This window comes from Cladophialophora immunda, assembly GCF_000835495.1.
Source record: "Cladophialophora immunda strain CBS 83496 unplaced genomic scaffold supercont1.5, whole genome shotgun sequence".
Classification (NCBI taxonomy): domain Eukaryota; kingdom Fungi; phylum Ascomycota; class Eurotiomycetes; order Chaetothyriales; family Herpotrichiellaceae; genus Cladophialophora; species Cladophialophora immunda.
This window is the reverse complement of record NW_015622545.1, coordinates 3,092,580-3,114,875: the sequence shown is the minus strand read 5'-3', so window position 1 is coordinate 3,114,875 and position 22,296 is coordinate 3,092,580. Positions and strand designations below refer to the sequence as shown.

General features: G+C 52.6%; 8 protein-coding genes across 8 annotated transcripts; 4 read left to right on the top strand and 4 right to left on the bottom strand.

Moving 5' to 3' along the window:
- Nucleotides 1-921: 921 nt before the first annotated feature.
- PV07_09233 (uncharacterized protein) lies at nucleotides 922-2,639 on the bottom strand. The gene has a single exon (XM_016396466.1). It carries the CDS (start codon nucleotides 2,521-2,523, stop codon nucleotides 1,303-1,305), a length of 1,221 nt encoding a protein of 406 aa, XP_016246322.1. The 5' UTR covers nucleotides 2,524-2,639; the 3' UTR covers nucleotides 922-1,302.
- Nucleotides 2,640-2,971: 332 nt separating this feature from the next.
- Nucleotides 2,972-4,230, bottom strand: PV07_09232 (uncharacterized protein). Its single transcript, XM_016396465.1, has 2 exons — nucleotides 4,160-4,230; nucleotides 2,972-4,106 (listed from the first exon to the last, which is right to left on the bottom strand). The coding sequence occupies exon 2, from the start codon at nucleotides 3,940-3,942 to the stop codon at nucleotides 3,466-3,468; it is 477 nt and encodes a 158-aa protein (XP_016246321.1). The 5' UTR covers nucleotides 3,943-4,106; nucleotides 4,160-4,230; the 3' UTR covers nucleotides 2,972-3,465.
- Nucleotides 4,206-6,347, top strand: PV07_09231 (uncharacterized protein). The gene is made up of 2 exons (XM_016396464.1): nucleotides 4,206-4,258; nucleotides 4,367-6,347. Exon 2 carries the CDS (start codon nucleotides 4,477-4,479, stop codon nucleotides 4,972-4,974), a length of 498 nt encoding a protein of 165 aa, XP_016246320.1. The 5' UTR covers nucleotides 4,206-4,258; nucleotides 4,367-4,476; the 3' UTR covers nucleotides 4,975-6,347.
- A 229-nt stretch (nucleotides 6,348-6,576) lies between these two features.
- PV07_09230 (uncharacterized protein) lies at nucleotides 6,577-7,898 on the bottom strand (the record flags this gene model as incomplete). The annotated part of the gene is made up of 3 exons (XM_016396463.1): nucleotides 6,577-6,741; nucleotides 6,831-7,609; nucleotides 7,706-7,898. 3 exons carry the CDS (start codon nucleotides 7,896-7,898, stop codon nucleotides 6,577-6,579), a joined length of 1,137 nt encoding a protein of 378 aa, XP_016246319.1.
- Nucleotides 7,145-10,042, top strand: PV07_09229 (uncharacterized protein). The gene has a single exon (XM_016396462.1). The coding sequence runs from the start codon at nucleotides 8,270-8,272 to the stop codon at nucleotides 9,740-9,742; it is 1,473 nt and encodes a 490-aa protein (XP_016246318.1). The 5' UTR covers nucleotides 7,145-8,269; the 3' UTR covers nucleotides 9,743-10,042.
- A 576-nt stretch (nucleotides 10,043-10,618) lies between these two features.
- Nucleotides 10,619-11,779, bottom strand: PV07_09228 (uncharacterized protein; the record flags this gene model as incomplete). The annotated part of the gene is made up of 2 exons (XM_016396461.1): nucleotides 10,619-11,549; nucleotides 11,604-11,779. 2 exons carry the CDS (start codon nucleotides 11,777-11,779, stop codon nucleotides 10,619-10,621), a joined length of 1,107 nt encoding a protein of 368 aa, XP_016246317.1.
- Nucleotides 11,780-17,600: 5,821 nt separating this feature from the next.
- PV07_09227 (FACT complex subunit pob3) lies at nucleotides 17,601-19,974 on the top strand. Its single transcript, XM_016396460.1, has 4 exons — nucleotides 17,601-17,805; nucleotides 17,856-18,587; nucleotides 18,650-19,289; nucleotides 19,348-19,974. Exons 1-4 carry the CDS (start codon nucleotides 17,801-17,803, stop codon nucleotides 19,678-19,680), a joined length of 1,710 nt encoding a protein of 569 aa, XP_016246316.1. The 5' UTR covers nucleotides 17,601-17,800; the 3' UTR covers nucleotides 19,681-19,974.
- A 97-nt stretch (nucleotides 19,975-20,071) lies between these two features.
- On the top strand, nucleotides 20,072-21,395 carry PV07_09226 (uncharacterized protein). The gene is made up of 4 exons (XM_016396459.1): nucleotides 20,072-20,218; nucleotides 20,277-20,334; nucleotides 20,398-20,532; nucleotides 20,586-21,395. The coding sequence occupies exons 1-4, from the start codon at nucleotides 20,120-20,122 to the stop codon at nucleotides 21,083-21,085; spliced, it is 792 nt and encodes a 263-aa protein (XP_016246315.1). The 5' UTR covers nucleotides 20,072-20,119; the 3' UTR covers nucleotides 21,086-21,395.
- The last annotated feature ends 901 nt before the right edge of the window (nucleotides 21,396-22,296 follow it).

Here is a 22,296-nt window from a genome sequence, read left to right as displayed (position 1 = left end):
GCACGACCCCCTCTGCAGAATTTCGCTGCCATATGAACACTTTCGAAGATCATTTGGTATTCAGTTCTGGAACCAACAAGAAATGGAACCCCGCACAATCTTGACTGCTGGATCAAAAAGTATCTGAAGAGATGAAATCTGCGGACAAAAGTGGTGGACCAAATAAGGAGGACCGGCGGTATCCACAAAGCATATACCCTTGCCTCCTGCCAGTGAAGACGGAATACTTGTTCTTGAATTGGTTTCGGCGTTGGTCCAATTATACAGACTATTCTCCGTGCAGCTTACAGGCGAGCATACGACGAAACCTTCAGGTGCAACTCAGAGAGACCAAGAAATCGTTCAGTGAAATGAAGCCCGGCTTCGAGCAAGAGCTGCAGCACGACTGTCAAGGATAGCTTCCTTGCACGCAGCTGCTGACGGATTGTATATTTCGTTACTGCCACTGCTTTTGTATAGGCTCAAACCCGAGATTGTTAGGAATGTTGAATTATTGGTATTCTTTCTTCTCCATCGAGGTCAAACTTACCGTGACTACATCTTCCACAAGGCTGACCACCAAGCTTACTTCTATACCAATAGTCTCGCTTCCCGACGGCTATCTTCGTCGCCTGATTAAAACTCGCCATCCAGAATCTCTTACGCGGCAAGATCCCACGCAAACTAACAGCTCTCTTTCGTTGAGTAACAAGATTTTCCGCCGACTTCAACTATCGTTTACCGAAAGTTCTCCGCCTAGTCCTTTGCCGCCGTGAAGTGAAATCAATTCCTATCATCATGAGGATTTATGAAAAACATCATTCATCCAGCCTGCTCGGCTTGATGGGGCTCGCTTTAGTCTCCTCTGATGCTGGTGTCGTCAATGCTCTCCCTGAAGAAATTCATCCACAACGTTCAAGAAGAAATCACAGACAAATCTATCCCTGGTCCAACCCTGATCTCAATGTGTGTAATACACCGCATTCCCTTTCCAATATGCTCATTCCTGGGGACAGTCAGTTCCAGACGTGTCCCATCACAACGGGGAGATTTTCGACAGTAAGTCGGGCATTAACAGTTTTGACACGATTTGAGTGACGCTTGCAAGCATTCGATTTCGATAAGATTTGCCGACAATCACTGATCCCGATGTTGGATAACAAGGAGTACTGAGCCCATCCAAACTCAGGCGGGTTGGGTCAAAAGCAATCCGAGCTCTACATTCTCAAATTCCATTTCCACTCAACCGACACCATCAAAATCTTTGGACGCGTGACGAGCTGGAGCAGACCTTTTCACCTTCAAAAGAGATCCGAGGTAAATTTAGCACGGCAATCGCTTCATCAGGTCTGGGGCATTTTTGTCACGGCTGCTAAGAGGTTCCGTAACGATGTGTTCGAGTCGGGGTATCGTCTTCTGGAATCGGTTATTGTCGTCAAAGAGATATCGCTTCAGCGTAGCTGCATCCAAATCGGCGTGATTCCATTCACTGACAGAAGAGAAAAGCTTGATGAGATCGGTGTCGTTGCCGGCTAGACGTTTGAAAAAGTCTTCGGCGAACTCTTCTCTGATTTTAGAATTATAAGGATCCTCCGGTTCAAAGCGTCGCTCACTCTCTGAAAGAATTGGTCTGTGCCAGCGATCCTCCTCATCCTCCTCATCCTCCTCACTCTCCTCATATGGATCAAATGTTGTCCAGGAAAGAATACGAAGGTCTCGGGCAAGCCAAACTGGCCTCCCGGGCCGTTCTAGGTCGACAACAACAACGAACCATGAAGGCGTAATCCAGTGATCTGGGTTTCGGTAGAACGACTGCTCAAGACCTTCACCTGCAATACAGAGTTGACCTAGGACAAATACAGTCCTCGGAAATTCTTGATTGGTAAGATGTTGGTTCAAATCATCAGCGATCCCGTGATAGGTGACGTGGAAAATCCAAGGGCTGTGGTCTCTATGGTAGAGTAAGTCTGGGAGTGCGTCTGGTGAAATATCGGAATGATCAATGCACAAGAGGCTGGCCAGAGCGCAATCTATGACTGGCCCTGGAGCGGTCGCAGTATTTCCTGGTTCCCTGGGACGAGAGCGACCTGAAGGATAGGTGTCAGGCGCATGCTTAAAGCTGGCAGTCGTGAAATAGACCTCTCCTTTCTCGTCAGGTGGACTTTGGTTGCCTGCCGCCCAGGCCTGTTCCGTAGCAGAAGCAATGTTGTTAGCATCGTTCCAAGGGATGTTGATGTTTTGAACCATGTCGATCAGACACCATACTTTGTGTGGAAAGAGGCGGATGCAGTCATTGTTCTTGTCGTGCTTGAAAGCTTCAACCGGTACCACGTTCATGTAGGCTCTCCATTCCCCGTTCTTGAGGATCTTTACGGGTATGAGGAGTTCTTTCCCAAGTTTGTTCAACTCCTCTTCATCCTCGTTGGCATATGCTTCCTTGATGCGCCGGAAGATCGAAAACTGAAACTCCAGCAGGGCCTTCTTCATTTCGCGCATTTTACTCGGTGTGGCGAATCGTCGCTTGACCGGCCTTTCTGCATTCATGGCTTTCAAGGGGCTGACCGAAACTTGTGGAGAAAGAGAGGTTTGGGGCGTCAGTCTGGTCCGAAGCCCAGACAGTGGATGATTGAGAATCTGTAGAGAACTGAGTCAAGGGGAAGTGACAGAGTTGAGAAGGGAGAAAAAGCAATAGGGAACGAGGTAGACCTAGTATATATAGGTGAGCCGGTACCGGCGTCTAACTTATTTTGTTCACAGATTGTTATGGGACCCTGCTGAATCAGTATTCAATCTAACTGTCCACCTAGCAACCCGCGGTCTGAATGTATTGGGTTTGGCATTCATTGCTATCACAAGAAGCCTGAAGGCTGGGAAGCAAGGAGTGACGTGCAGGAATGCGCATACATTCCAAAGCCATTTTAGGCCTACATTCCATGAGTTAATGGGCCAAAACTTCCATTCCAGCATCCATTCCGTCAATCACATTCCTACCATCAGTAATGCTCTTCAACCCAGTGCTTGGAATCCAGAGGGCAACACAAAATATTCATATTGACCAGGTTATCCGGGCAGGGGAATCGCGTGAGCCAAGAACGGGCTTTGGCCGCCTGATTCCACCCATTCCTGCGCCCAAGACGTCCGGTAGATCGAACACAACTACCTCACCCGTCCAAGTAACTCCTCCTGGGTTGCCGCACCCGATATATCCGTGCACAATACTGGCGCAACTCTGCCAATGTTCGTCTGTAGCCTCTTCCAAAGTTACAGAATGACCTGGTCGAAAGCTACGAGGGCAAGCAGCGACTCCTCCAAGTCCTTCAAGTCCCCCGATTACCCATGATCCTTGTGGATCCTTTCCTCCATCCGAGAACGTCTTCACGGCGTTCATGAACCCCTCTTCCTGCGAGTCTGATCCAGTCCTGTCGTCCTACGATGTCACTCCTTACCACTTGAAAACCCAGATTTGCCCTTCTCTTATTCTGGATGTCATTGGTGCTCTTCTGGAAGTGAAGCGGCTGAAGACTTGGAAAGGAACCTTGTGCATGGAATCACAGATTCGATCCAGAGGAAGGCTGGTTTTCTCTCGGAAAATGGTCTGTATGTCGACAATTCAAGCATGGTGGGACAAAGATCTGAGCGGACCCGGGAGATTCGATGCCAATGGTCAGGACCCGTTGTTAAGGCCGATATGTCGCAGTCAAAGCGGCCTACCATACAGTCATATTTGCCCCCTTGACTAGCTTTCGCGTACTGCGTGTTATCGAACTGTGAACCTCCGATGTAAATCTCTTTCGGGACGGCAAAGGCGATTGGACCTTGGTGGACGAGTATTTCAGCAGGCCAGACGAGGACAGCGTTGTGTATCATCAGAGCTCCATCTGGTATCGCTTGGTCGCTGGCCACGAAAATAGAAGCAGGGAGGGCACGAGTTACATTAAGTTTATCCATAACTGGAATTCTCATAGCACACCAGGGAGTGCGAAGTCTACCTTTCTTCCTCTGAAATCGTGGATGCTCTTCAGGAGATCGTCAGCAATTGAAATCTGCAGCATTCACCCAGGGACGCAGTGGCTGGTCTTTCTACCCGTTTGGAACTGGTGCGATGGTTTGTCCTGGAGCTTACTCATCTGTCACGTGATCAGCCCCACTTCGCTCAGCCTCATAGCAGCCTGATGCCTACTCGTGTCCTGCTCACACTTCCTCGTCCATCCCATCCGCCGAGCTCAGCCCCGTTTCTGCGCCGCACTATCGTTGGAAGGATTCAGCACTGCGAGATCGAGTGAGTTGAGAATTCCGGTGACCTGCCCAGTGCGAGTGGCAAGCCCACACTAGCCGATGCCTAATCACATGTGGAGACATGACAAGCTGACCAGGCTTTTCCCCATAGTCTTTCGGCTGAGCCATTTACTTCGCTTCATCGCCCAACGGCAACAAGCGCCGAACTGTTTAGCTGCCTTTTAGTTGAACAAGGGGCCAGCTCTCAACGGTCTCGGAACAATGGTCCCTACCATGTCGTTCCCTGCTGCCGAATCGCCACCAGATCCAGACCAATCGGCCCCTCAAGACAAATTCGCTTTTCTCCGAGAGATCACGGGTACCCAAAAACACCGCAACAAAACGTTCTACCAGCACCTTTTCAACGTGTACACTTATCTAAAAAAACACGGGGCTCCAGAAGAGGTTTGCGATGCTGGCCTGTTTCACTCCATCTACGGCACCGAGTCCTATGGGTTTCAGAACCATCGCATCACGAGAGAGGTGGTACGCGGCTTTATCGGTGATTACGCCGAGGAGCTAGTATACATCTTCTGCACGACAAAGGATAGATTCAAGGCGATTGTGAATAACACGATGGCGCTCAGCGCCAGGCAGGCGCGGGATCTGTGTTGCATCGAGTTCGCAAACATGTGGGATCAAAACAAAGACCGACGATATCAAGAGCGGCTGATCATGCTCGGGCAGGCGATTGTGCGCCTAGAGAGTGGTAATCAATGAGACTCCCATGGTATCTTCATTTGGGTTGTTTACTTAACAGGGGGCACAACACGGAACCTAATCGGATTTGCTAGGGGCACTGGCTGAGCACTTCTGTACTTTTGACATTGCCGGCGACGCAGCTTTTTCACAGAATACTGGCGCGAACGAGAACAACTGCATTCGCACGATCACGACTGCCAGTTGTAAAACGGCGCACGTGACGCGGACAGCGTACCAACGTACGACCACCTCCCCCACCACAATCCACTGTGGCAGCTTGGGCCTCCTCTATCTACAAGCAATCAACTTATCACGCGGCTTTCACTGGGCCAAGTCGAGAATCCTGAAGGCTCTGAGTGGCGGCGACATATTTACGATGACGTACGGTGTCACCTTTGCGAGCAGCGACATCACTGCAGCTTCTCTGGCCCTGCTGTATCCTGCTTGCGTCGACACCTCGCGCATGTTCCCGCTAGAGTGAGCGGAGAGTGGCGGGACCTGGGCTCCCAGAAGTGTTGGTGTCACCATCAGCGGTTAGTTCTGCGCCGAAACTACCGACTTTTTGGTCACGGTGTAGATACATATCACCCACAACGGTGGACTGAATCGAACAGTCCAGAGAAGCTTCGAATGATGGATCGCTGCATGTTCCAAGTGAGTCGCGACTAGTTGTTTTCGGCCGAGGCTTGAAGGCCTTAGGGATATCATTAGCGAAGTCGACATACTCAGTTCAGCGCCAGCCCACCCGTATGCGTCGGATGGCACCTAGGGCTGCATGAGATGAGTCTGATTTTGTATCTCCATGTTTTGTACAGCCTTGATGTCCCTTTTTACCTGGTCGTGTCAAGATTGCGCACAACTCGCAGACATGGAACCTCGTTCCTCAACAGTTGCAACACCGCAAGCGTGCCGGGCCTCTGCCAACAAAAAGGATGGGGGCTTCTTGTGGGATGATCAAACATGGCCTCTCAGTTTCGGCTCGCCGACCAAAAATTTGACATTCGTGCTCACTCACCACATCGAGAGAATATGATTGTTTGGCGCGACAATGTTATTCCATGGGCGACAGAGATATACTTGTCTTTTCAGTGTCAGCTCAAGCAAATCTGCCAATGAACGGAATTAAGAACGTGTGGCTTGTCGAAAGAGTGAACTGCCTGTGTTCTTTCACCCGGAATTCCGATTCTTGTCAAATAATTGACCACGAGTACTACCTCCTGTGCAAAGTGAACCGGGATGTTCTTTCCGATGGATACTACATGGAGCCGTGGATTTGCTCTGTGTTCCGAAAAACAAGTACCATTTGGAGTTAGAAGCATTGGAAAGGCCTTTTCTGGGCAAGACATTGTTCATGTCCAGGCCACATGTTCCGATATGGGAGTTCGGTTTTTTTTCTACGTGACTTTCAGCTGCACTGCCAGTGCAGCCTGTTCATCACTCCAGACTGCGACCAACCGAACTCTTAGCTCTTCATGCTTCAGTCGCAACCATGACACCCCCGACGGTCTGTATATCGTGAGAGCTCGAGTGCTTCTCCCTAAAAGCATTCGTGTCCCTCTCGGACCTGGAAGTTTTCCAACCCTTGGACTCTCTGCTGCGTAGCAGACATCCAACTCAAGTTCAAGTCGAGACCTCGATGTCGTCCCAAACGAGAACGGGCTTGATGGTTTTGCCGCTTGCCATGTCCTCAAAGGCTCGGTGGAAGTCGGCCGCTTTGTAGCACTGAACCATCTTCTCGATCGGAAGAGCACCCTTTCGGGCTTCCTGGAGCAACATGGGGATTGACTTTCAGCGAGAGAAATGTCCTGTTAGTCCACGCATACGCCAACTTCACCATTTCCGGGACAGACAGAAGAAATCTATTGGTCGCTCACCTCTGGCGGGTAACTATCCCCTTCGACGCATCCTACCAACTGTTTCCCAGCGTTCAGGAATGCAAGCGGCCGGATCTGCACGAGTTTATCTGCCGGCGTCGCGCCAACGATGACGATCTTGCCCCGAACCCCGACGACCTCGATCATGTTCTCGATCACCTTTGGCACGGCGGTCGTGTCCAGCGCATACCTGACACCCGCTGGGAGAGGGGCAATGGCTCGGATTTCTCCAATCAGGTCTCTACTCGCGCCGTTCACGGTGTGTGTGGCCCCGAGCTCCTGGGCCAAGCCGAGGCGCCGCTCCTGGAGGTCGACGGCGATGATGGTCTCAGCGCCCCGCGCCTTTGCTGCCATGATGGCGCTGAGTCCGACGGCGCCACAACCCGAGACGACGAACGAGTCCCCTGCCTGGATATTCAGGGTGTTTGCCGCCACCCCGTACCCGGTCTGGACGCCACAGCCCAGCGGAGCAAACAGCTTGAGATCCGTCTCCGGGGGAACCTTGACGAGGCAGCTTTTGTTGGCGATGGCCAGCCGCGCAAAGGAGCTCTGGCCGAAGAAGTTGCCGTAGGTCGGCTCGCCGCTCGCGCCGCTTCTCAAGGTAAAGCTCTGGTCCGGGCGAAGGCCCGCCCAGGTGCGCGACATCTGGTGGTCGCAGTAGCCCGGCAACTTCGCCTTGCAGTTGGCACATTCCCGGCACGGATTGAAGCTCAGGATGACCTTGTCGCCGGGCCTGACGTGGTCGATGTCGGCGCCGACTTCTCTGACGGTTCCAGCCCCTAGTAGTAAAGGGGTCACTGGTTATAATCTGTCTCTCGACAACAGTGATGTGGCTAGGTGGAGGAACGGCAAACGGGAAGTCTATCATCACATACCTTCGTGACCGAGAACGCGGGGAAACGGGAGCGGAATGTGGCCGTGCAAGACAGCCAAATCAGCGTGACAGACCCCCACGGCCTGGATCTCGACAATTGCCTCGTCGGCGCGGATGTCGTCCAAAACAACCTCTTGCAGGCTCGGGGCCTCTCCGTCACCCGTCGCAACAATGGCCACGGTCTTGCGACTCATGATGGGAAAGGTTTCGTCGAAAGAGGTGATGGTGAAACCTGGAGATCTAGGCCGAAGGGGAAGGGGACTTTAGAGAAGGCATTATTGCCACGGGAATTCCAATTCATATGGTCTTAACGCCCCCCGGGAAATGATCGACTTTGATCCCGCCTTGGCTCTCATTCCCGGACCCGTCGGGGTTGCTGGACATGCTGGCACGGTGAGGCCCTGAATGCCATATTTTCCGTACCAGCATGTCTACATGGATTCTCTGCCTTGAAGAGTAAATACGCCCTTATCCCTCAAGGAGTAAGTACAGTCCTAATCCGGACACCAAACAAAGAAGACCATTCTCGCATCTAGGCAATATTCGAGCTTGGACGAAAGCATCAATGGCCATCACCCAGAAGCACGAAGGGCTGGACGTTATCCCTCTCTGGATCAATGGAAAGGCCACCGAGCTTGACCCAACGAACCTGATCGAAGTGACCTCCTCTGCGCAGGGTAAAAAGGTCTACTACGCACAATCGGCCAAGGTGGAAAACGCTACTGCGGCCGTGGATGCCGCGGCAGAGGCGTTCAAGACATACAGTCTGGTTCCGTACCATGACCGAAGGAAGCTCCTCATGAGGGTGGCAGACATCTTGGAAAGTCGATCAGAGGAGCTGGCTCGATATCAGATGGAGGAGACCTCTTGCCCGGAGATGTGGGGACGCTTCAATGTTGTCCTCGCTGCCAAAGCCGTTCGAGAGATTGCCGCCAGTATCACCACTGCCGCCACGGGAATGATGCCGCCACCAGAAACCGCCAATTCATTCTGCCTGGTCTTTAAGCAGGCCATTGGATCAGTCCTGACGATCGCACCTTGGAACGGTAGCATCATCCTGTCCTGCCGGTCGATCGCCGCACCCCTCGCTGCCGGATGTACGGTTGTCTTCAAGGCGTCGGAACTCTGCCCCCGTACGCACCATAGCGTTGTCGAGGCGTTTTTAGCTGCTGGGTTTCCCACAGGCGTTCTCAACCAGATTCAAGCGAAGCGAGAAGATGCCGCCAGCATTACCGAAGCGATCATTTCGAACGCTGCCATCCGGAAGGTGGAATTCATAGGCAGCGCAGCAGTGGGTAAGATCATCGGCCAGATTGCGGCCAAGTATATGAAGCCGGTTTTGATGGAGCTTGGGGGCAAGAACCCTGCCATCGTTCTCAAAGATGCGGATCTGAAGAAGGCCGCCGGCTTGGCCGTTAACGGAACCGTGATGCACCACGGTCAGGTCTGCATGTCGACCGATCGGATCATCGTCGAAAGGTCGGTTGCTGACGAGTTCATCGGATATCTTCGTGAGGCGACTGCGGCACTCAATGGCGAAGCCGGATTTGGCGTGACGCCCGCGATGGCCACAAAGGCGCAAAAGCTGGTCGCAGACGCCATTGAACACGGAGCCACATTCTTAATTGGCGAGAACAAATCGCGAGGAGAAACTGGCGCCGCCCTTGAACCGACTTTCATCACCAATGTCAAGCCCGACAATCCGATCTACGATGTCGAATCCTTCGGGCCCTCGGCCTCGGTTTTCGTTGTAGAGGATGAGAACGAGGCAATTAGGCTCGCCAACGACACCACCTATGGCCTCACTGGTGCCATCCATACCAAGGACATTCTGAGAGGCATACGTGTGGCCAAGCAGCTCGAAGTCGGAGTGGTGATCATCAACAGCTTGACCTTGTTCGACGAATCTCCCGTGCCTCTTGGAGGGGTCAAGGGAAGCGGCTGGGGCAAGAATAATAGTAGGTTTGGCATCGACGAGTTCCTTGTCGGCAAGGCAATCGCCATCATCGATGAAGCACCGTCGTTCGGATCGGGCTGAATGTGGACGTGAACAGACTTTCAGAGGGCTTCAAGGAGTAAATATCTCTGAGACAAACACAATGGCGAATGGGCTCGAGGAAATCTCTGGCTGTCAGAAACTGCAGGTCAGCTCAACATAGAAAAATGTGACCCTCCACCAAGTACTTGGGTGTGGATACTGGTAAAATAATCATTCAGATCGAGCGAGCGACTGGGTGTGGCTGGCATTCCGAGGTTTTCAAATGGAGACCAAGTCCCAAGTGTGTCATGCATATTACTATCGTCACGCAATTCGTTGACTGGCCTGACTTGGTCAGATTCCATACTGAGGTAATCCCCACCAAGTTTGGCGGGCTGTGGCTCGAGTGTTTTCTTTCGTTTCGACATAGACGGTAGGAGAATAGAGTACTGCTTGAACAGAACCTGGGCCTCATCGCTCAGAGAGCCGGGGCTGAGGTGTGGCCAATGTTCAATCATCTGAAGCATGCCTGTGGGAAGATTTTAGACCGGAAGGCGCATATTCCATCTGCCAGGCACTTACGAAGCATCTTGGACCCTAGCCGCCAGTTCTTTGCGAAATGAGTGACAATGTTCTTGGCGACTTCTCGCGCTCGAAGGCTATGGTCGGACCGGAGAGGGTCCGTCGATCCAGGTACTACGACCGCACAGCATAGGATAGGAGAGAACAAGGGGATGTATTCGGGTGCCCATACGTCTCCGATTCTGTAGAGGTAGGAGGTGATTCGCTTGGCGAACTGAGATTTGTTTTGGACAGACTCTGGGGACTCTGTATCCGAGCCTTCCTGCCGAGGCCATGGTGATCGTTCGAGGATAGTCTCGGCTCTTTGAGAAAACAGTAAGCATAATGTCCAACGAAGAGCGCTTCAGAGGATCCTCACGTCATGATCATTAAGTGAGTTGCAATGACCCACATGGCATCCTGATGGTTGTCCGCGTCGAGGTATAATGATCTCAGATGAAAGGCGTCCGGTAGGGATAACTTGAGGTTACACAAAGCAGTCTCAAGGCGACATCGAGATATTGTGCCGTGACGAAATGAGCGACGAGACTGGAAAATGATAGTAGATTTCAGGTAGTTGGCCACCAAAAACCAAGCTCTGGTCGACTGGCCGGGAGATTTCTGTAGACTGTTCCACGCGGATTCCGGTGGGCCGATGAAAGCTGTTCTGGCAGGAATGCTGCAATGCCAGTTGTGGTTGGGTGCTGGAAGCAGAACTTTCATTTCTGCTCTCTCGATATTGAATGGGTGGAACGAGCACGTGGAGGCGAAGGTATCGAGCTCCCATATCGACCACCAAAGTCTTCGCTTTTCCTCTTTCTTCAGCCACGATTCCGCATTTTCGTGAGGCATATCGATAATAGCGAGCCCTTCCTCATCTAATTGGTCCTCGTCTGTTTCGTCGAGACAAAGCTCATATGCAAACCGAACGCAGACGCTCGACAAGACAACGCCAGGGCCGAATTGCCCTGCGGCAAAGTTGTAGAATGCGAGCATGACGCAGCCCTGCACAAATTCCAGGCTCGGCTCCTCGACCGTCTTGATTATTGAGTCTTTGATAGTAGCTGCATGATTTGCAAACCGCTCGCCTCGATCGTGGATTGGAGTTCTTGTGAAGTGCTCCGACGTAGAGAATCGCGCGGCCATGGCGAACATAGCATATATCATGAAAGACTCATCATCTGACAGTGTCGGCCGTCCGATCAGCGTAGCCTGCTGGCCGGCACATCGCATGTACCTCCGGTAGAATGTTGGTCGGTGAACAAACCCGAGCCAAGTCTGGACATTGTCGAAGAAATTGCCAATTCTATCTCATTCAGTCAGGACGTGTACGCGAGGGTCAAAAGGCATGATTACATACAGTTCCCCAGCCACCTGATCAGGCAGTCCCCAGCCAGCATCTTCGGTGGGCTGCTCCTCAGGCAGGTCTAGGTTTGCCATGTCCATCTCCAGTGGCAGCCATTGCTCCTCTGCAGAAAAGGCGTCCGTATCCCAGCTTTGCGATTCGCTTGTAGACTCAGCTACTGGCACTTGCATTGAGGCACCAAGCAGTGCGTCTTCGGAGAAAGGTCTTGACAAGTCCACATCAAGGACCAGGTGCGCCTGCCCCTGAGGGACTGTAGCGCTGCTGATGTCCGCGCCCGACCCTTCAGTACCGTCAACGAGCGATTTAGGGAAAATCAAAGTGGTAATGCTTGAAATATCTCAACACACCTGCAGAATCTGTGACAACAATCCGCTTGTTCATTTCCCGGGCTGCTTGTCGCGGACTTTTCGAGGCTGCAACGTCAGTGATAGTCTATAGCCTCTCTATACGGTGAAACCAGCTCACTCGAGAGCAACTGTAATTCGACATGCCCAAGTGCCCTTTTTGGGCGATTCCGAGGCTTCTGTGGTCGCTGTCGCAGAGGAAAGCTACACTCTGCGCCCACGCGTCGACACAGTCCGCAGACTGGACGCTTTTTATCACCTTAGCGGTCCAGTGTCAGCGCAAGCAGCCGCCAGTCTTTGCATGAACGCGGCCAACCAACACTTTATCTTTTTCCTGCTCGATTGAAAGGGTCAATGACACGATGCACAACTGCGGCGGAAAGAATCGACCTGCCTGTTGCAACCCAGGCACGATTTGTTCACCACTCGCGCTCTTCCAGTGGCGACGGACCGCCATGGTGCACCTTCGCCTGACTCCATGGTGCGTGTTATCTAAAGAGCGGTGCATGCAGAAGCGATTATCTAGAAGGAGGTGAAGTTGAGAGGTTGTCCGAGCCAGAGGGTTATAAGTTGCAAGTGCCTGGGGAACGTGATGCGGGGAAGTTCTTTGCCGATCTTGGTGATTGCTCTATTACTATTATTACAGCGAATACACCTTCCTTCCTGGCCATCAAGGCTGTCACATCTTCTATCTTATATGATAAAGTCGCAACGGGCGGCAGGGCAGCCTGGTAGTAGTGATGGCAGTCCAGTTTGAGTGCACCCGCTGCAGACACAGAGACAACCTTTCCACCAGAAGTTTCCCCAGCCTCGGGCTGCAACGATTGAATGGTTCTATGACCTCTTTGTGGGGTAATACCCACGAGTCGTAGCCTGCCACTGACATAGAGACCCTGTCAATTGATTTGTTTATGACTGAAATCTGAAGGTGGAAGAGCTGACTTCCCCGGAGTGGAATAGTTCTCGCATTTGCTGGTCAAACACGGTGTTTGTGAGACTTTTAGAAGCGGGTACGGCAAAAGACATCCTGTACATGGTGGGGACGGGAATCTCAATGACTTGGCTTTCCCATCCAATGGAAATCTCAGAGAATCGGCAACTCGACTGACGCCTTCGACGGAATATACCTGGCACGGTGCGCGTTTCAGGAGGCAGAGTCTCCACGATAGAGACATGGCGAATCTCTAGGACAGCCCTCGTTGGCAAGAGACGCATAGCAGGTGCGCTCAGCCTGTGGCGGCCTCATCGGGAATCCATCTACCGCACGTCATGGCTGGCTTTGAATCACGCATAAGACCAGTTTCCCTTTCCTGAGTCCAGTCAGTGAACATCTGCCGGGGCCAGCTTATCACTCAGGAGACTCGGTTTGAATACGTTTTGAATGCGTGAAAATGGCAAAGGATCGCATTGACGTCCACCATCACTTTGTTACTGACGTCTATCGAAAAGTAAGGCATTGGAGAATCACAGAAATCGGACGTTCAATAACGGTGAACCCTTCTAGGCTCTGGAGCTTGCTGGAGGCGACCCATCCGGCTCCTGGACACCGCAATGGGACCTGGAGATTGATAACACCTTCTGTCAAGATCTAGGCATAGGGACCACGATTTTCTCTCTCACGTCGCCTGGGGCCCCAATCGCTGGCTTGGAAGGTTCTGTCAAGCTTGCCAGTGTCTCGAACGACTACCTTGCATCCATTCGGGACAAGGACCCTTCCAGGTATGGGTTTTTTGCCACGGTTCCAGATCTCCGTAACACCGCCGCCGCCCTCGCCGAGATCGAGTACGCCCTCGATACTTTGAAAGCAGACGGCGTCACCCTCTTGACCAGATACGGGTCCACCAACATGTACTTGGGTGACGAAACCTTCGCGCCGATTTGGGCGGCGCTCAATGCGCGGAAAACTGTCGTCTTTGTGCATCCCACTCACTCGGTAGACACCAATCTGATTGCCCGCAACCTCCCGCAGCCGATTGTGGACTACCCACACGAAACGACGCGTACCGCCGCAGACATCATCATGGCAAATGTCCAAAGAAACAATCCGGATGTCAAGATCATCTTAGCCCACGCGGGAGGCGGCTTACCGTACATAGCGAAACGTCTCGCATCACTCGGAGAGGTTGGACTCACGACAAAGACGGTCGATGAAGTTCTCGAGGACATCGGCAACTTCTACTACGACGTGGCGTTGTCTTCCTCCAAGCAGAACATTGACCTGCTGTTGTCGTTCACCAAACCCGATCACTTGCTATATGGTAGTGACTATCCATATGCACCACGCAAGACGATTGATAGGTTCGCCAAAGAGCTGGACGAGGCTGTTGCAGACGATTCGGCTTTCGCTCAGGCTTTGAACAGGGGGAACGCCCTTAAACTATTCCCGCGTCTGAACTCACAATGATGGATGCGCCGAGCAGGACAGCAAGGGACTTGAGCGCATGGCGAATGGCCCGACAATAGGACCGGCTGCATCACTTTTAAAACACATACAAAACCTATTGAAACCTGCTATACAATCCCCGTTTTCTTGTGGGGCAAGCCAGGCTCGTGCTATACCATTCTGGGTTACTATAGACTATCCCAGGAGATACCTCAGAACAACCACACAGCTCTAGTTCTGTCAGACCTGCAGTCTTCCAACCGCTTGGTCGCAATTTCAACCATTTCCAAGGCACTCGGTGCCTTCTACTCTCAGCGTGCCCGCAAGCTTGATCCAGCTTAGAGCTTGTCGTCGAATACATTCTCTTGCCGTCTAGATAACCAATGTCATACGGACACATGACCTCCCTAAGAACTAATCCTGAGCTTGACTGTGCACCGCTGCCGCGCTTGCACCATGGCGGGACAAATAGGCAGAACCTGTACTGGATCTGAAGCGTAGGAAGCCACCGTCCAAGGTGTGCAATGCGACTTCCCCGTGCCATCCATCGACCGTGGTGGTTCACACGTCAGCGACGGGCCGTGGACTTTGGCTCCCTCGAATTTTCATCCTATCCTCATTTCATTGTTTACGCAGACCCCACACACCTGGCATATCGGGTTGGGTCGTACGAATATATGTTTTTTGCCCTGCATCTCACGCGCCGTCCTTGACTGCATCCATAAGCCATTACAGACATACCTATCTATCGCCCACCGCGGGCTCGCAGCCGGCCAGACCTCTCTGCGGGCAGGGGATCTAGGAGACGATGTCGACTTCTCCCCACCCGCCAGTGCAGCCGCTCGACGCCAGTCTCCAGCCGAGTCGCGCTGCCCCTGTGACGGAGAGGACGAGCCTCCGCTCCGAATATCGTGAGACCATACGCAGACTGCTACAGCACACGGTGTTCGCCCTCCTCCTGGCAATCCGACTCTACATGCTGCCTCTTCTGTACATCTCCCACAAGCTCTCCGTGCGCGATGACCCTTGGTACCCGACAATCCGGAATCTGGTCCTGCGCCCGGGACGGACATTGGCCAATTGCCACCGATGCCGCCAGAGAAATAATGGCAATGTGAAGATTTGGAATGCATGGACGAGTGTCAGGGACGGGCTCTTTGTACCCGTCAGAATATTCAAGAGCCTATACACGTTGGGCAGGATGATTGGCGAAGTCCCAAACGCTCTACCACCGTGTCCATTTCCTCAGCTGATGAATCGTGGAACGGCCAGCGACATCGAGGGTCCAGGCAAGGGCGACGGTACCGTGGGAGATCAGGGTACGGAATCGACAGATTCTGCGCTCGAGGCGCCCGCCAGTGCGTCCCAGATATACCATGCAGCACTGCTCAGCAGCAGCACTCTCGATGAATTGCTTGCGGCTTTCGAAGCCGACAGGGATAATCGAGTAATGGGCAGTGATCACCTTGTGATCCGCCGCGGTCGAGATGCATGGCTTTCGGCGGGATCTCTTGATGTAACGGGTCGGCGTGGGCGGCAACAATATCGTACTTTGAGTGTCCGGTCTACCCCCGAGGCGGTGCTTGCTGCTGGAAAGGCGCATGAATCTTTGTGCGGCCGTGGTGCTCACTCATGTCCACGAGAGTTTCAACTGCAAAAGACACCAGACCGGCGAGCCAACGCATGCCAAACGCAGTTTCAATCAGACAACCAGTCACCCAAGAACAGTCCCGAGTTACACACGTCTCCTTGCACACGCGACCTCCCTGAGGCGCGCCAACCTGACGGCGAGCTGGACGCAGGTGGTTTGGATCGCTGCCCGACATTTGTTCGTCGACACGCTCAAAGTCGGCTTCCGAAACGATCGATGACCGGGGACAAACAGGCCTTTGCCATGTTGAAGGAACGAGGTGCGGTGTCAACTCCTGAGCTGCCTGTGTCTCCGCCGACCCCGACTAAACGCGTCCGGCTGCAACGAAGAGTACGACCGAGGAAAGATATTGTGAAAGCTTCGAATGACTGAACCGCAAGGTGCAAACTCCGGTTGAATGTGAAGAGCACAGAGTCTAGCATTGAACTTATCCGGTAGAGCCTTGCGCGCAGGTGTACCTCTTCTCCTAGATGGAAGAGAATGGTTTCCAGTAGAACGATGGATTCATAGATTGCTTGTTGCCAGGTGCATCCAACAAAGCGAAGAAGTGTCAGTACAAAAGCATCCGTTTACGTTTTTCGAGGTTCTGCTCCTTGATCTGATAGACACATTGCTGAATTTGTTTGCTATTTGAAAGAAATTCACATGTTCCGGGGAAAGGCTGGGGGTAGCAACGCGTCCTGATTAAGCTAATGGGAAGAGGGTTGTTTCCAGCTCACCGACGTCAGTTTCAGCTAAGGCTCAGCTTGGATGTCAGCTTCAGAGAGTTCTCTCTGCTCCTGACAGACCTCTGCCCCTCCGTTGCTTGATGTTCCTACCCATCAATGGAGGACGAAGAGGCTGGCCTGAGTCGGTCCCGGGGATATGAGAGACTCGCAACTTGACGCTGTTCTTGAAAGCACTCGCATTTATGTCATTTTCAACAAGAGCCTCGAGCTCAGACAAGAGGTGGAAGCGGAACTGTCGAACTGACCTCGTGACACAGTGATATGCCAACAACGGAACTCGACTGGCCAGAGCAAGAGTTGAAATGACGTCGCACCGAAGTGAGTGGTAGCCGGCATCATTCACGAGAGTCTCTCGTGTTCTGTCACCAGCGAGACACAGAGACTTTCTTCGACGAACAAGCAGCGGACATTGCCTAGACTCTGCACTGGGTCAGTGATTGCACCAATTTGTAGTTTGCAGTCTCGGATCCATAAAAACTGAGAACTGTGCAGGATGAGGTGGTATCCTATAGCATTACTGAGCTTCCCGGGCTCTTTCTTCATTTCGCTTGAACGAGTCCATGTCAACGTGGTGGTGCAGCTCAAAGTTTCCGGCGGACATAGCTTGGTGTGTGATCTGCGAACGTCGTTACAGACACTCACCTCGCTACAACAAGAGGAGCTGTGAGACAAGCTGTTCTCTTTGGCTGTTGGACTTCGCGAGACTAGGAGGTCGGTAGTTGGCTATGGCGGTAATATTGTAGGAAAAACGAGCGCCACATGCGCTGCACGTAAGCCACATTTCACTTTGGCTGGAGCCTCACTAGCCGCGTCGCCGCCAAGCTGCTGCTCTCGCGCGTCTGGGGGCGCGCCTCACTAGCCTTTTTAATTATCTCTCAGGCATTTGAAGGGTCCGCGATGCGACAACCTCAGGTCTAGATATATTTCGCTTTGCCTTGTGGTCATTCGCGGTCCGCCTCCATCTCCTTGTTAAAGCCATCTCAGTTGTCCCTCTTGCAGAATCTCTTTCATTCCAACATTGTATCCTCGCCTGAGTGAAAACCTTCTGATATCCTCCCCACTGCTGCAAGTGGCGCAGCGCTGATATGATGTCGGTGTCTTCCTCTTTACAGCGCAACAACGAACTAACAGACTCCATAGGGAGAACTTCGAAAATATTTATCTCGACCTCTCGAAACAGTCTGGCCGTTGTCGTCTGGCAGAGAGCGGACTCGGCTGGAAGCCCAGTGGAACCAGCGAACCCTTCACTTTAGACAGCAACCAGATCGGCGCGGCGCAATGGAGTCGAGCAGCAAAAGGCTATGAGCTGAAGATAATCACACGCGATGCCGCCGTCATCCAGCTTGACGGATTCGAGCAAGACGATTTCGACCGTGTCTCAAAAGCTTTCAAGATCTGGTATGGCATCAACGTGGAAAACAAGGAACATGCGCTGCGAGGTTGGAACTGGGGTAAAGCAGAGTTCGGAAGAGCAGAGCTCGCTTTCAATGTCCAAAACAGACCCGCCTTCGAGATCCCCTACTCAGAAATCTCAAACACGAACTTGGCGGGCAAGAATGAGATTGCCGTCGAGTTCAACATGGGACCAGATGGCGCTCAGAATGGCGCAAATGGCCACAAGCCCGGAAGCACCAAGAATCGAGGTCACAAGGCGGCCGCAGGCCGAGACGAGCTTGTCGAGATGCGGTTTTACATTCCAGGCACAGTATCAAAGAAAGAAGTGAACGGAGAGGAGGGTAGTGGCGCCGATGAGGAAGAGGAACAAAATGCCGCCAACTTGTTTTATGAGACCTTGATGGATAAGGCAGAAATTGGGGACGTCGCGGGCGCCACATTCGCAACCTTTCAGGACATATTACATCTCACACCCAGGTACGTGTCAATTCTGTTTTTGATATGCAGCTCGTGACTGACGTATGGATCCTGGGTCTCAGAGGTCGTTTTGACATCGACATGTACGAGCACTCTTTCCGCTTGCGTGGCAAAACATACGACTACAAGATTCAGTACCAATCCATCAAGAAGTTCTTCATTCTGCCCAAGAACGATGAAATGCACACGCTCATCACTCTTGGCCTCGACCCTCCTCTCCGGCAAGGTCAGACGAGATATCCTTTTATCGTGATGCAACTGAAGCTGGACGACGAAGTCAACCTGGATCTGAACATGACGGAAGAGCTCCTCGAAACTAAATACAAGGACAAGCTTGACGCACATTACGAAGCCCCCATTCACCATGTCATTGCCAAGGTCTTCAAGGGCCTGTCGGGCAAGAAGATCATCATGCCCTCCAAAGACTTTGTCAGTCACCATAACATGAATGGGGTTAAGTGCTCCATCAAGGCCAACGAAGGTTTACTGTTTTGCCTGGACAAGAGCTTCATGTTCGTGCCCAAGCCCGCCACTTACGTCCCGATCGACTCGATACAAAGTATCACCATGTCACGGGTCGGAGGAGCTTTGGCGGCGAGCCGAACATTTGACATCACCATGACCTTAAAGAACGGACAGGGAGAGCACCAGTTCAGTAATATCAACCGCGAGGAACAACAGCCTCTCGAGGCGTTCTTCCAGGTAAGCAAATATCTTTACTTTCTACAGTCGCTACTCGGGCTAATGACGGAAAAAACAGGCCAAGGGTATCCGGTTCAAGAACGAGATGCTCGACGACTCCTCAGCCCTGTTGAAAGCTGCTCTCGACGACCAGGACCTAGCTTCCTCGGACGAGGAAGACGATGCTGGCGTAAATCGCGGTTCTGCAGACGAGGATGACGAGTCACCAGATGAGGACTTCCAAGACGAATCGGAAAGCGACGTCGCTGAAGAATATGATTCGGCCCACGAGAGTGATGGGAGTGATGCGGGTAGCGATGCGGACATGGCTGATGCCGATGACGATGCTGCTGGCGCTAGTGAGGACGACGAGGAAGAGGAGCGACCGCCAAAGAAGAAGGCGAAGAAATAGCGGCATGGCTCTAGCATGGACCGGCCCCGAAGATGAGCTGGAGACCAACAAGTGCTTTGTATATCAACGCCGAGCAGATGCGGAACCTGTACGGAGTAATCATAACTTGAACCATGATGCGCAGGTCAACATTTCCCAGACAAACGATCAGACACGATTCTTAGCAACTTGTCGCGTCTTGGCAAAACGACATTAACGCGACGAAATTCACCTCTCCCCCATATTTAAATCGTCTTCTTTGCGCCTCTTCTCGTGATTCTCTCACCACGTGACGACGACATCTTCAACATTGACCAGGTTGCCAAGATGATATCGGATCGGATTTACGATCATCCGAAGGCGCTAGCCACTGCGGCGGCATCGGCGGGTTTAAGAAGTCGAGGGTGTCTGTCGGTAAACCTGCCAGTGCGTTGCAGACAACAACGCAAACCGAGCGAACATGGCGTCGCAAAAGGCCGCCAAATCAAAGTCCTCTGGGACTGTGAGGAGTCGTACAGGGTGCCAGACTTGCCGCGCACGCAAGCTGAAATGCGACGAGGTAAAAGCGCGCCGCATTCCTCGCTGTTGATGAAGACTGACTGATCGCGAAATTCAAGGCAAAGCCGATCTGCGGACAATGTCTAAAGTCGCACCGCGACTGTGTGCGCTCCGAGCGTGAGTCGCCCTGTCCTCCGCGGTCGTCAACCAGACCTCAGTGAACTGACACTCCTGACACAGCAATCACCTTCCGCCACCACCAGAACTCGAGTTTTGGCAAAGATGGCCAAGAACATTCACTGGACAGTTTCTTCAAGTATAGCCAAACGTATAGTGAAGACGATCTGAAGTCGTTTCTGCCGGTACCACAACAACGTCTGTATCTTGACAACTAGCAACTTGGATAACGAGACTGACTGCCTCTTCAGTGACTTGGATCCATGTCGCCGACCCGAATGCAGACGATGCGAACGCCGTCACCCCTCCTCGCACTCCTACCACCTCTGACATGGTCCAGCAAGTCGCAGCTCACACTTTAGAAGCTCTATCGACCGCAGCCGCTGACCAGACCTCATATCCACCCCAAGGCACTGCCTACTATACAACAGCAAACCCTGCAACAGAATCTCACCCTGAATACGGATTCGTGCAAGCTGAACCCAGTAGCTCTACAAGTGGTGGTCTCTCCAGAAACATTCACTATTATCTCAGCAATTCGTCTCCTCAGAATCAGACCGACGCCTCCTTGATCGACCCGAATCTTGAGTCCACTGTGACCGCCAATTCACAAGAAGGCGGGCAGCAGGACGCGCCGCGTGACACAAAAGAGCAGAGCGAGGATAACGCACCAAAAGTAGAAGACCCGTTGACTGATGCCGACACTAGGGTCGCTATGGCGCTCAGAACCTTTAACGAGCTACAAACATAGGGCTCAAGGACGATTTTGGAGATACGATAGAAGGCCATGATGGACATGTCATGATAGAATCATGTCAAGCCAACATGAAGATATTGAATGATGATTTTCATTACGGGAGCGACGGACGGCAGGCGCTAGAGAGGGCATCACGGGGCTTTGAACGAGCGAAAATACCGTCAAATGATCTAGGCACAGAACACTCCACCCAGTTGGGCGATTGAGGCTGGTCCTAGAACGGGATGTGTCAACCCATTCGGAGGCGGTTAACGACTGTACTACTAGCTTTGACACAAATGGAGAGGGCAACTTCGTGCCGAGCCATAGGCAAGGCGAATTTCAATGTTTCTACTCCGTACTCGTGTGTTTTTCAAATAATAACGTATGCTCCAGGTCCCTGATGCGAAGGCCGATGGCGGAGTCAACCCACAAACCAGACGAAGCTCCACCCCAAGGGAAGGAAGGCCTTGGGCGCGGAGTCTACTCGTAGCTCGCTCCTACATGCAGGAGACACAGGAGGTCATGCATGTCTCGCCGGTGGGTGCCGAGACGCGTATGTTTCGCCCTGCCGAGTTCTTGGATGCGCCCAGTCAAAACTCCACGGTCAAGGGGCCGACTGGAACGACTGGCTGAGGGCTCTTGTGCCGGCGTTTCCAGTAAAGGGAGGTGTCAATGGAGCTACATAAAGCAACGGATGTAGGATCGAACGGAGCATTTTTGGTATTGTCCACCTGCCGAACAGATTGCGTCTCTGGAGTCAATCATCAAGGCCTGAGCAGATTCCGGGGGTGCTTGGCCCAGAAGGCCACGCAAGCCACTTTGCCAGGGACCGTCCGACGTTAGCGACGATGCTGGTACGGGCACGGGCTCTGGAAGTGTTGTCCGCAGACCAGGGAAAGCGAGGAGGAAACTCGGCGGGATCTGGTAGCTAAGAACTCGGCTCAATCTCCTTGGTGGATGATTTCATGATGTCGCTGGAGCTTGGGTGATGAGTGGATGGGAGGCTTTGGATCTCCAAATTGGCCTCGTGTAGCTCGACTAGAGAGTTTAGTTGGCTAGAGACGTCATCAAACGGCAGACGATGCCTCGTCCAGACGAAACTTGGAAGTCTGGGAGAAGAGTGACGCCTTGTGGCTTTTCTGGCAGATCTGGACGGCTTGGTTTTACCTGATTCTGTTCTAGTTTGAGCGAAGTGGCCGGCGTATCGTGGTGAGAATCGCCTG